This window comes from Bos mutus, chromosome 11, assembly GCF_027580195.1.
Source record: "Bos mutus isolate GX-2022 chromosome 11, NWIPB_WYAK_1.1, whole genome shotgun sequence".
Lineage (NCBI taxonomy): Eukaryota > Metazoa > Chordata > Mammalia > Artiodactyla > Bovidae > Bos > Bos mutus.
Genome location: NC_091627.1, coordinates 92,246,539 through 92,258,853, shown reverse-complemented (window position 1 = coordinate 92,258,853; position 12,315 = coordinate 92,246,539). Strand labels below are relative to the sequence as shown.

The following is a 12,315-nucleotide window of genomic DNA, read 5'->3' as shown; positions in this document are numbered from 1 at the left end:
ATCTCTTGATTCCCACGGGGCCATGCAATGTCACCAGCCACTCAAACACAGGAGAGAGCTTCAGGCTCGGGTGTCTCCTCTTGCCACCTCACAGCTAGCTCCTGACCTCCACAAGGAATTGAGGGGGGTGGCTGGCCAGAATGCATCCTTGCCTCAGGCTGCAATCCTCATCCCAGCAATCCAGAGCAAGTCTGCAGCCTTGGGAAGAGCCTCTGGTTACCTGCACAGGATGCAGCCTCGTCTTGGTGCTTCCAATTCCTTCCACAGTCGTCACAGCCACGTGGTGCAAGGTGCAGATGGGAGCCAGGCAGGCATTGGCAGAAAAGTGGCTGGAACCCCAGATTAAGGTCATCCCATTGACCATTTAGGCCATCAGAGCAGACCCGAGTGCAGGGTTTGGGAGATTTGTGATGCTTGTGTCACTTCTCCTCACTCTACATTATGTTCTCTTTTCCACAGGTATCCTCATCTCTCTACCCAGGCCAGGGCCCGAGCCCCTCCAGTGTCCTGTGGGGTCACGCTGGTGCACCCTAGGCCTCTGGGCTGGAGCATGGAAGCCAGGGGCACTTTCAGCTGCCTCTTACTCAGGTAGATCCTGGAGGCTGAGCTAAGAGGAAGCCTCTGGGAGGTCCCTTTTTCTCTATGTGCTTAGTTGCTCAGTCATGTGATCCCATGGACTGTAGCCCGCCAGGCTACTCTGTCCACGGGGATTCTTCAGGCAAGAATACTGGAGTGAGCTGCCATGCCCTCTTCTAGGGAATCGTCCCAACCCAGGGATCTAACCCAAGTCTCCTGCATTGCAGGCAGATTCTTTACAGTCTGAGCCACCAGGGAAGCCTAAGAATATTAGAGTGGGTAGCCTATCCCTTTTCCAGGAGATCTTCCCAATCCAGGAATCAAACTGCGTTGCAGGAAGATCCTTTACCAGCTGAGCTACTAGGGAGGCCCTTAGCCACTTCAATTTCAGAACCTCCTGTCACTTTTGCTTCTCTGCTTTCATTCACCTCCATTTCTCCCATTCAAAGAGGGAGGCAAAAATCCCCAGATGAATAGCCCTTAGAGCTTCCCCACCTCCATCCTTTTACTCATCTCTCACTCACTCATGCAACCAACATCAGTTACTGAAGACCAACCTTATACCAGGCACCCTGCTGAGGGCTGAGGAAATTAAGGTGAATCAGACAAAACCTCTGTCCTTTAATAGCTTGCCTTCAACTCAGGAAAGCAGAAACCAGCGTGAAGATGCAGTTTAAATATCTTATGGTAAAGGGTTGCAGGAGGGCTGTGCACGTGGCACCAAAGAACCAGCACAAAGGGCTCCCAACCCAATCTTAGGAGGTCAAGGAAGTCTTCCTGGAGGAGGTGGTATTTTGCCCAGTCCTAAGGTGTTAATAAGAGTTAGTCAGGTAGAGAAGTCCTTGAAAAAAGGACATTCAAGATGGGAAACAGCTTGTGCAGAGACCAAGAAATGAGTGGACATGGAGCATTGGTAGTTCATATCTGTTTCTGCATGAGCGGAGTGCTGGACCCATGGAGAGAAAGAAAACTGGAGAGGAAAGGTGGGGCAAATTGAAAGACCTCACATGTTGAGCAAAAAAATTGGACTTAGATTGGGGGCAATGGAGGCCTATTGAAGGATTTCATGGGATGTGAAATGAGTCTGAATTTTAGAAAGCTCATTTTATCAGCAGTGGAGAATCTTGTCCATATTTAAAAGCCAGGAAGATGCTCCCTAAGAAATCATTCTATTATATCCCTGGTCATGATCAAAGCCTATTCAGGAACACAGGGATTTACCCACATGTGTGCATACACACACATACAGACACACACATGCACACAGATACACACAGATACACCATCATTCAAAAGCTGACCCCTGCATCCTAGTCCCCAAAGGCAACCAGCCAGCAAGCAAAGGATACATGATCTTGTCTTGGAGACGATCATACTTGGAAAGCATCACTGTACAAGCCCCACAGCCCCCTTCTCCACAGCCCAGCTTGGTTCCTCTCAGCCCCACTGGAAAGTCAAGGGTTAAGGAATATGAACTCAAAGAAAAAAGTCTTTGTTGGGCTGCTGGGAAATGCCTGGGCTGAGCTGCAAGTGAACAGCCATCCATCTGCACACGGCTCAGGGCCCTCAGCCCCGAGGCCCAAACAGCCTCCCACTCAGAGAGGCTGCCCTGCAGCCCGGGGAGGCAGGGATGGGGCCAGCTCCACTTGCAGAGGAGGAAAGGCCCTGGCCCACGTGTCATTCCCCTGGGACTGGAGCACCACTGCTCTCTATACCTGGAGATCTTCTTGGGATCACAGTCTTCTAGGTGTGGCCTTAACAGGCCCCCAAACTGGTCGGCTCACTGAGCAGGTGAATCAGGTGCCTCAAAGATGGAGCATGTGGGGCAACCCTCATCACCCCAGCTGGACATGCAGTGAAGCCACTCAGGCCAGTATAGGACTTGCTGAGTTTGGCTTCCCTCATTCCCTCGCCAAACCTCTTGGACTGATGAAGTCTGGGGACAAAAATTAGAGCTGCATTAAGGGCTTCTGAATATCCATCCCATAAGATATGTGAAAGGAAATTAAAATGAGGATATTTTGGGGTCAAAAGCCAATATTGGAGACATCGCTTATGTCCTGGGAGAAATTAAGACTCTGATACTTTTTGAAGTTGGAAAAGTGCCTAACTAATAGGCTGCTTTGGAGAACAGTAATTATGGTGGCCTCTTTCCCATGGGACACACAAGCTCCACTGCTGCTTCTCCCTCAAGCCCCCAGGCCTCCAAGCCTTTCAGCTTCCTGCTAAAGATGGAGAGAGCTGGGTATCTTATCTCCTGGCTATTTCCCTAATTTTAAGATAAAGTTAATAACTAACAATGATAGAGCATCTTCTACTTGGAAAGCATTCATACCCATGTTTGATGTTCACAATAATTTGGTTAGTGAGTAGGGCAGGAACTGCTGTAAGAAACAGTGAAATGAAAGAAAGAAAGAAAGGAGGGAGGGAGGGAAGGAAGGAAAGAAGGAGGAAAGACTGAGACCCAAGACGTAATGTGAGCCCTTCAAGGTAACAGTCAGTTACTTTGAGTGTTAGGGCCCAAACACAGTCCTCTGATTCTGGATTTGGGGCCTCCTCCTTCACCATGCTGCTGCCTCTTTTAAGGTACAGCTGAAGAGGGCTTTCTAGATCTAGAGTTTTTCCTTTCACTAATCTGGACCTATGAGATTAGCAGTTGAGATCATTCTAGGGGCTCATGAGGATGAAAGGAAGCAGCCCAAAGTAGTCTAGAGGTCTTCTGCTAGCCTGGGGATCTTTCTGGAAGCCAAGGTAGAAGTCAAGTTTAGAGTCTTCTCTCTTGCCTGGAACTCTGACAAATAAACTCTTAACACAGGCAGCAACAAGCCACAAGGACTTCATATTTACATGAAGCTATCTTTCAGGGTTGGATTTTATTTGAGATTCGGCATTTAAACCAACCAATGCTATGATCAGGAACTTCTGAGCCTGCTGGGTCTTTACAACCTTATTAGAAAACTAAAATTGATGCCAAGAATCTAAGAATGAGCCTCTCTTTCCAGGCTGCCTAGGTAGATGGGCTGGAAATGGAATTTCGTGCAGTTCCCTCATCCTGCTGAGTGACTCTGCCTCTACAAAAATACCATCAGGTCCATGTGCTGTGAACCTCCAGACCTGCCCCCTCCAGGTCAAAAATCCAGGACAAAGTACACTAGAGCCAGCCACTCTCTGATAGGAGGTGAAAGAACAAGAGGGAAGGCCATGGAGTCCAGGTTCGCTCCTGTGGGTGCGAACACCTTTTTGCTGTTCCAAAATACATCACTGGAAAGAGCCACAAGACACCCCCACCTCTGGGAGCTGTAAGGGTTTGTTGACAGAGGTCAGGATGGGCATCACTCTACAGCAGACCCCTAGAAAGTTTCCAGTGGTGGGTGGGAGGTTCAGACCTTGGCGCTGGGCTTCAGTCCAGCTCTCCCAGCATGTGTCCAGAAAACATGATGTGGGGGAGGCAGGTGCCTGAACACTCCCAGCCTCACTTCCTCCTCTATCAAAGGGATCGCTGTGGAGTCAGTGAGACAGCCTACACAAATCTCCTGCACTCTGCCTGTACATGGGCAGTGCCCAATAGATGTTATCTCCTATTGTCTTTACTGTTGGTTTTGTTCCAAGGTCTCAGAATCCTTTCCTACTACGAAAGAACAAAAGGGATGCGGGATCTTACAGAAGCCCTCCCCACACTGGGGGCGGAGCAACACCCCACCCCCAGGAGTCCCCCACCCCATGCTTCCCGGCACCTGCCACTCCCACAGTGGATGGTGCCTCTTCACGATTCCCACCTCAGGCATCCCTTTCCCCCAGAATACCCCCTCCTCTGAGTTTCCCTTTCCTTTCGCAGAGCTTGAAAGCCTTCCTGGGAAGCGCATTCCTGCATTAACAAAGGTCCGCTGAGCCAGGCCCCACACCCATTCTTCCTGGTGGGGAGGAGAAAGGCCATGAAGCTGGTCAGGGCTAAGGATGGCCTTTTTGAACTGTTTGTTTTATAGGCCCAGGATTAAACCTCAGTGTTACTGGAGTCTTAAATGCAAGAGGCCTTGAAGAATATCAAGGACAACATTCTTACTTGGCAGCTGAGAATTTCAGACCCACAGAGTTCAAATGACTTCCCGGGGTCAGAGAGCTGCCAAGTGACAGAGTTGTGGCTAAAATGCAGAGATCCAGAGCCCTAATCCAGCACTCTTTTCTCTGTACTCCATGGCCTCCAGACCAGTTACTAGCAAATGGCCTAGGGCCCAGAGAATGAGTTCCCAGTGGCCCCTCTCCCTCATCCTCACTCCAAAGTCAGGATACACTTTCTTCTCAGGTAGGCCAAAAGGGTTGTTTCTGGATCTGCATTTTTCTCCACCACCTATAAAAACAAACACAAAAGAAAACTATATCAAACACATACTTAGCCATTGTCTCACCCAAGAATTTGCAGAGGTAATGGAGGTGTGTTAAACATATCATGAAAATGAAGGTACTTTTCTTGACCATTCCATAAGATGAACATATTATCTGCAAGCCAAATTGTGTGCAAACGGACACCCTGAAATTCTAAAATTCTGTATTCATGTTGGGCTCTGGACCCATGACAGACACGTAGGTGTGGCACCTGCCATGCTGGGCTGATCAAGGCAAAGTCCCCTTTAAGATAAGTATATCATTTCATTTCCAACTGCTGGATAACATCTGTGTACCCCAGGGACAGACCTCTGGCTTTGCCTCCTGGAGAGTAGACTCTTAGGCAGTAGATGGCCAGACTCGGTCGGCCTGTGATCATAGCAGAGTATATTTGAGTTGGGTTATCACAATCAACAGCACTAACACGGGTTAGAAATGGAGGAAAAGTCTCAAACCAAAGGCCCATGAACAGAATGTTCAATAAGATAGAAAGCTTGTCTTACAAAGTGCAGTGCCAGGTCCTGATGGAAATCATCGAAGGAAATTTATAAAAACCTGTTTCACTTCTCCTCTGGCATCATCAAGCACAATAGGGTTTCGATGATTGGGGTGATTAAAGGGAGAGCACATGTCATAAGGGGCTTCCCAGGTGGCAGTAGTGGTAAAGAACCTGCCTGCCAATGCAGGAGACATAAGAGATGAGGGTTCGATACCTGGGTCGGGAAGATCCCCTGAAGGAGAGCATGGCAACCCACTCCAGTATTCTTGCCTGGAGAATCCCATGGACAGAGGAGTCTGGCTTGCTACAGCTCATAGGTTCACAAAGAATCAGACACAACTGAAGCCACTTAGCATACATACACACACAGAGAGACGTGTGATAAGAGTTTCTTTAGAGAAACCTGTACTAGGGGTCCTACATGTTCTTGAATTATAAGGAAAAGGTATCTGAAATTAAACGACACTTGCTCCTTGGAAGAAAAGCTATGATAAACCTAGACAGAGTATTACAAAGCAGAGACATCACTTTGCCGACAAAGGTCCGTATAGTCAAAGCTATGGCTTTTCCAGTGGTTGTGTATAAATGTGAGAGTGGGACCATAAAGGAGGCTGAGTGCCAAAGAATTGATGCTTTTGAACTGTGGTGTTGGAGAAGACTCTTGAGAGTCCCTTGGACTGCAAGGAGATCCAACCAGTCAAGTTTAAAGGAAACCAACCCTGAATAGTCATTGGCAGGACTGATGCTGAAGCTGAAGCCCCAATACTTTGGCCACCTGATACAAAGTGCCAATCCATTGGAAAAGACCCTGATGCTGGGAAAGATTGAGGGCATGAGGAGAAGGGGGCAAATAAGATGAGACAGAGGTTGGATGGCATCATCAACTCAATGGACATGAACTTGAGCAAACTCTGGGACATAGTGGTGAACAGAGGAGCCTGGCATGCTGCAGTCCATAAGGTCACAAAGAGTCAGAGATGAGTTAGTGACTGAACAATAACAACAACAAAAACGGACTTGAGAACTAAGTACAAGGCATGATCCTGGGTCCCGGGTTGTGGAGAGAAAGCTATAAATTACATTTTTAGGAAAATTGGAGTCATGCTGCATAAAGTCTATAGATTAGATAATAATGATATAGTAACACTAGATTTCTGATTTTTATAAACAGATTGTGGTTATGTAAGAATACCCTTATTCTTAGTTTAAGGGAGAAAGAAGTATGATATCTGAAATTTATCCTTAATGGTTCGTAAAGAAAATTTTATACTTTATATGTTCATCCCAACTAATTACATATTTAAATATATAAAATTATGTACTTATAGATCTATATATCTAGGTACCTATATATCATTTTGTTGGCATTCATTTAGCAAGATTTCTTTGTATTCTTCTTGCAACTTCCTTCTAAGTTTAACTTTTTTTTAAAGTTTAACTTTTAAAGTTCAAAGTTTGAAAAATAAATTTCTTTAGTAGAGGATTTCTCAGGGTTTTGATATCCATCCATTCATCCTTTCCACATTAATTGGGCACCTACTATGTCCCAACAAAATGGTCTAAGAATATCTAAGAAGAGCATTTTGTGGGGATTCTTGTCTTTGAAATACATTTTGGAATATGGTAATTTACCTGATCACAGTCTACTCTGCCAACCCGTTCATTAGCTCCCAAATGGTAAATGCCCGGTCTTGAGACTGTATTCCTCTCATGCCTGTGTGTCCCATAGGCTCAGGCCTGGGAGGAGCTTGTAAATGTTGATAACAAGGGGAGTAGGTGGGTGGGTGACTGAATGTTGACTTATCACTGACTGCTGCTTCTCGTGGGCGTCACTCCTGGACACTTTCAGCTGTGCCCTCCATGCAGAATTTTCTAGACTTCTCCAGGGGTCAACATCTTCACTAACCAGAGAGGGACTGTTTGAATAACAAGAATACAGCACTCCCGCCCCCCCAACCCAACCGCCCCACAGCTAGGAACAGAGATGCAGACACAGAGAATGGACTGCAGAGAGGCAGACACAGAGAATGGACTGCAGAGAGGCAGACATAGAGAATGGATGTGTGGACACAGTGGAGGAAGCAGAGGGCGGGACAAATTGAGACAGCAACACTGACATGTCTGCACTACCATGTGTGGGTAGATAGCTGGTGGGAAGCAGATGTATAGCACAGGGAGCTCAGCTCAGTGCACTGTAACAACCTAGAGGGGTGGGATGGCGGTTGGGAGAGAGGCTCAAGAAGGAGGGGATATATGCATACTTATAGCTGATTCACGTTGTCATACAGCAGAAACCAACACAACATTGTAAAGCAATTATCCTCCTATTAAAAATACATAAAAAAAAAAAAGGATTCCCGCCAAAAGCATGGTCACTACAGTGATACCAAAATACTGGGCAACTCTTTCCCTTTGACTCTGACTTCAAATCAGAGAAAGTGGAAGCCATAGTCACCAAGGCCTGTCACCACCACAGAAGGCTCTGGAGGTATTTGATCATTTGTATCTTACACCCTCTCCAGGATCACAGTGAGTGAAGGCAAGAGTCCTAGACAGTGGTCTGAAACAGGAAGAGGAGGAAGTGCACATTTAAGAGTGAGTCAGCAGGTTCCATCAGCTTCTTTGGTAACCTCCTTGCACAGTGTCTGGTAAAGAGAGATCTAGACCACCTTGAGAATAGAATCGCGAAGAAACAGCCGCCTCTATTGACTGGGAATTCCTTGGTTGGTCCAGGTTTACAGCACTGTTTCCACCTCCTCTCTCCTCGCCTTGCCTCACCACCTTTCCAGTAGATTCTCAAAAGTCCGTGTTTACAAAATTAAATGTGCCAATATTCATCACAGAGACTGGAGCTAGTCAAAGTTTCAAGAGATGGTAGGGTTTGATGCCATAAGACCATCTAAAAATTTTTATTTTTATTTTATTTTTTTTTTTTTTTTTTTTTTTTTTTCTAATTTTATTTTATTTTTAATCTTTACATAATTGATTAGTTTTGCCAAATATCAAAATGAAACAGGTATACATGTGTTCCCCATCCCGAACCCTCCTCCCTCCTCCCTCCCCAAGGCCCTCTCACCACCACAGAAACCTGGACTCTCGTTTCCTACATGATATTTACATGTTTCAATGCCATTCTCCCAAATCTTCCCACCCTCTCCCTCTCCCACAGAGTCCATAAGACTGTTCTATACATCAGTGTCTCTTTTGCTGAGTGAAGACAGAGTTATTGTTACCATCTTTCTAAATTCCAGTGTTAGTATACTGTATTTATGTTTTTCCTTCAGCTTACTTCACTCTGTATAATAGGCTCCAGTTTCATCCACCTCATTAGAACTGATTCAAATGTATTCTTTTTTAATTACTAGAATAATCAATGACTATAGTAAAGTTGCAGGAGATAAAATCAACACACAGAAATCCCTTGCATTCCTATACACTAATAATGAGAAAACAGAAAGAGAAATTACTGAAACAATTCCATTCACCATTGCAACAGAAAGGAATAAAATACTTAGGAATATATCTACCTAAAGAAACTAAAGACCTATATATAGAAAACTATAAAACACTGGTGAAAGAAATCAAAGAGGACACTAATAGATGGAGAAATATACCATGTTCATGGATTGGAAGAATCAATATAGTCCGTGTTTACAAAAATTTTAGATTCAATGCAATCCCTATCAAGCTATTATTCTTCAGAGCTAGAGAAACAGTTTGGAAGGAATAGCCAAAGCGATCTTGAGAAAGAAGAATGGAACTGGAGGAATCAACCTACCTGACTTCAGGCTCTACTACAAAGACCATCTAAAATTTTTAAATTGCTTTCCTAAGGTGAAAATAAAATACACAGGGAAACAATTTTCAACAAACCAGACTGACCTTGAAATGCTGCTTTCTAGATTTGGTGCATCGCAGCAACCATCCCTAAAGCAAGAACCTTGCACTGTCACACATGAATTGATGGCTTCATAAATCATCAAACCTTTGAGTTAAGTCACTGAATCCAGCTGCTCACCCATTACAAAAATCACTTAGAAAAATGCCACGGAAGATGCCTCTGTGTAAGTAATACGTGAAGAAGACCTATTCAGCAACTGTTTCTTAATCTCTCCAATGTACCTGCTGTGTGTGACAGCATTGTTGGAATTCTTGGCTGCAGAAATCTTACAACCACCAACGTGGAAGCTTTGCCTTACCTCTTGGTTTGCTGTCAGAGGCCAACCCTGAAAGCAAGTCAACACAGGGAAACCACTCTGCACCCGAAAGAGCGAAAGAGCGCGGGGGACCTCCTTCCCCAGGGCCACCCGCTGACACCACTGAAAGTGAATGCGACCACCTTGGAAGCCCCTTACACTGCAGCAGCTCACAGCATTCCCCTGCTAGTCACCCAAACACACCCGACAATTTCAGCACTAGTTGCATTTTAATTCTTGAAAACTTCCTCCAAAGTCGCCTAGTTTCTCAACTTAAAATTGCCAATATTGCGAAACAAAACTGCTCTGACTCCTGGGTGTGGTCCTCGCTCATAAAATCCACATGGCCATTCTCAATCTACAACCACAGCTACCCTTTTACTGTCCACTTCATTCCCAATCAGGGAGCTGAAGCAAGCACCTCAGCACAGGAGGAGGGAGGGCAAGTGGACGACAAGGGAGACAATGCGATGTGTTTGCAGCTCTCTCCAACTGCCTTAAAATTTGCAAAGATCTTACCCTTCGGGTGCTGCAAGGACTGGTACCCATGTCATAAGACCCTCCTCTGCCCCATTCCATCCCCACTTTTCCTAGGTCCCTATGCACACAGTGAAGTTGATCCAAGTGGGCAATTTTTATCAAAGTAAGAGGTTTGCAATATTTATACATATAACCAAGCGTGGGGTGGGGAACCCATGCCCTTTCAGGAAACAAGAATTGTGACTTGCCACAAGATGTCAGTATATGTCCTCACGCAAGTTAGCTGTTACAATGATATGGATGAAATTTCAGAATCAAAGCTGTGTACACGTTATACCCTGAGATTAACAAGAAAACACATTCCTGTTGCTTTTCTCAGTAAAGAAAGCAACAAAAGCCTTAGGATACATTTGATTAGACACCAAAATACAGGTGGGGTGGGTGACCTCCAATCTCACTGAGAACCCTGTCCACATTTCTGAGCTTGGTGCCAGCATCTCTACAGGCTGGCAGCCTGGAGGAGGGAAGTGCTCACATATACCCCTCTTCTCTCTTCCCTCCCCATCGCTCCTCTGCCCCATGAAGATCTTGACTGGGTTCTAGACCCGAGAAAGTCTTCTCTCCCCAGTGATACCCCAAATTCAGGAATAGCTTTGAAGGAAGAGAAAGAGAGAAGGTGAACAAGTGAGTGAGAACCCAAAATAGAGAGGACAAACATTCCTCCCAGGGATCAGGGAAACCAGAGGAAAAGTCAGCTTCTGCTTACCTTTTTGCCATTCACAAAGAAAACCAATTCATCTGCTGTCATTGTCAACAGGTTGGGGGTCCCTGAACTCCAGGTACCTCACGCCCAAGAGGCACTGCCAGTTGCCTCACTGCCCGGCAACTTGACAAATACACCTCCCCCAAAAAGGAAATGAAGTCAGCCCAGGGGAGGGACCAAGCTCAGAGCTTTGGGAATGGAGAGTTCTTGGCACAAGCCAGCAGTTTACATAATCAATGAAAATCCAAACAGCCATACACAGCTCATCACACCCCCAACACGTGTGTCCAAGAGCACAGAGGAAGACACAGTGGATACAGCCTTGGTGCTAGACGACCGTGTGTCTTAGGCCTCACCCACATGGCAACTGCTTCATCCCCCTACTTGAAGACAGAGAAGGGAGAGGGGCCATGGTCATGGTCACAGTCGGCAGTAGAGATGAGTCACATCCTGCAAGTCCACACTTGCCATCTCGCCATTTAGTTATAGAGGCCCAGACTCAGCACGTAACAGAGGGCTCACTCTCCCAGAGCTGGAGGAGTCTGGAGTCACCAGAGGCAGAGTCCAGTGCTTCAGATGCAAACTCTGGCATTTGACTCCAGCAGGTCTCTTCTCACTTTCAGAACTCATTGATTTTCATCTGTAAATGGGCAAATGAATGACATCAAGAGCAAAAGGCTGAGGGATAGATGATGTATTTGGGAAGTGCTTTGTAAATTGGCAAACAACCGAACTTTTTTTTTCTGTTGCAAATGTATTCTCAACAGCACAATAAAAATAATCCTTATAACAAACCATTTTTGAGATTTCCTTTTTGTTTCTCTCCATGAAACACCATAGATTAAACTGTCAGAATAACTCATAAACATATTTTAAAATACTGCACCAAATAAAATATGCCTATCTTATAGTATAGGCCAAATTAATACAGAGCTGAAAACCTTCCCCATCCAGTTTCCATCAACTCCTGGTATAAACACACATGCATATCACCTACCTGACACCACCAATGGGCTCTAAAGTCCAGCCCCCCAATGCCCCTCACAGCTCTCTGTCTCTGTCTCTGACACACGCACATACACACCAGCATTCTCTCTGGTCTCCTACTCCGCTAGCCTCTCTGAGGTGGGTCACTTTCCCTATACCCCTTGAAGGATACAAGGAGGGAGAAAAGCAGACGTGCTTGTACAGAAGTAACTTAGAGAAACCAAAGACTGGCAGGACAACCACCATGAGATCAACCAACGCCCCTCTCACAACAGCCTCCACTTAAGCAGGAGATGAAATTCCACTTGTTGGGTGGCTGATCCTCCCAGTTTGCCTCCAGATGTCTTGATTTTAGCACTAAAGCCTTGACGTATCTCAGTCCAGGGCAAACGAGGATGACTGGTCAACATAAAACAGTAGTTCTTACCCAGGAA

General features: G+C 45.7%; 1 protein-coding gene across 1 annotated transcript in view; it reads right to left on the bottom strand.

Moving 5' to 3' along the window:
- Nucleotides 1-11,052, bottom strand: part of XDH (xanthine dehydrogenase) — a 60,778-nt gene extending 49,726 nt beyond the window's left edge. Inside the window, 4 exon segments of the mRNA XM_070379775.1 lie at nt 221-329; nt 1,926-2,022; nt 4,864-4,921; nt 10,898-11,052. Coding sequence (XP_070235876.1) covers nt 221-329; nt 1,926-2,022; nt 4,864-4,921; nt 10,898-10,939 — 306 coding nt within the window. The 5' untranslated portion in view covers nt 10,940-11,052.
- Nucleotides 11,053-12,315: the final 1,263 nt, after the last annotated feature.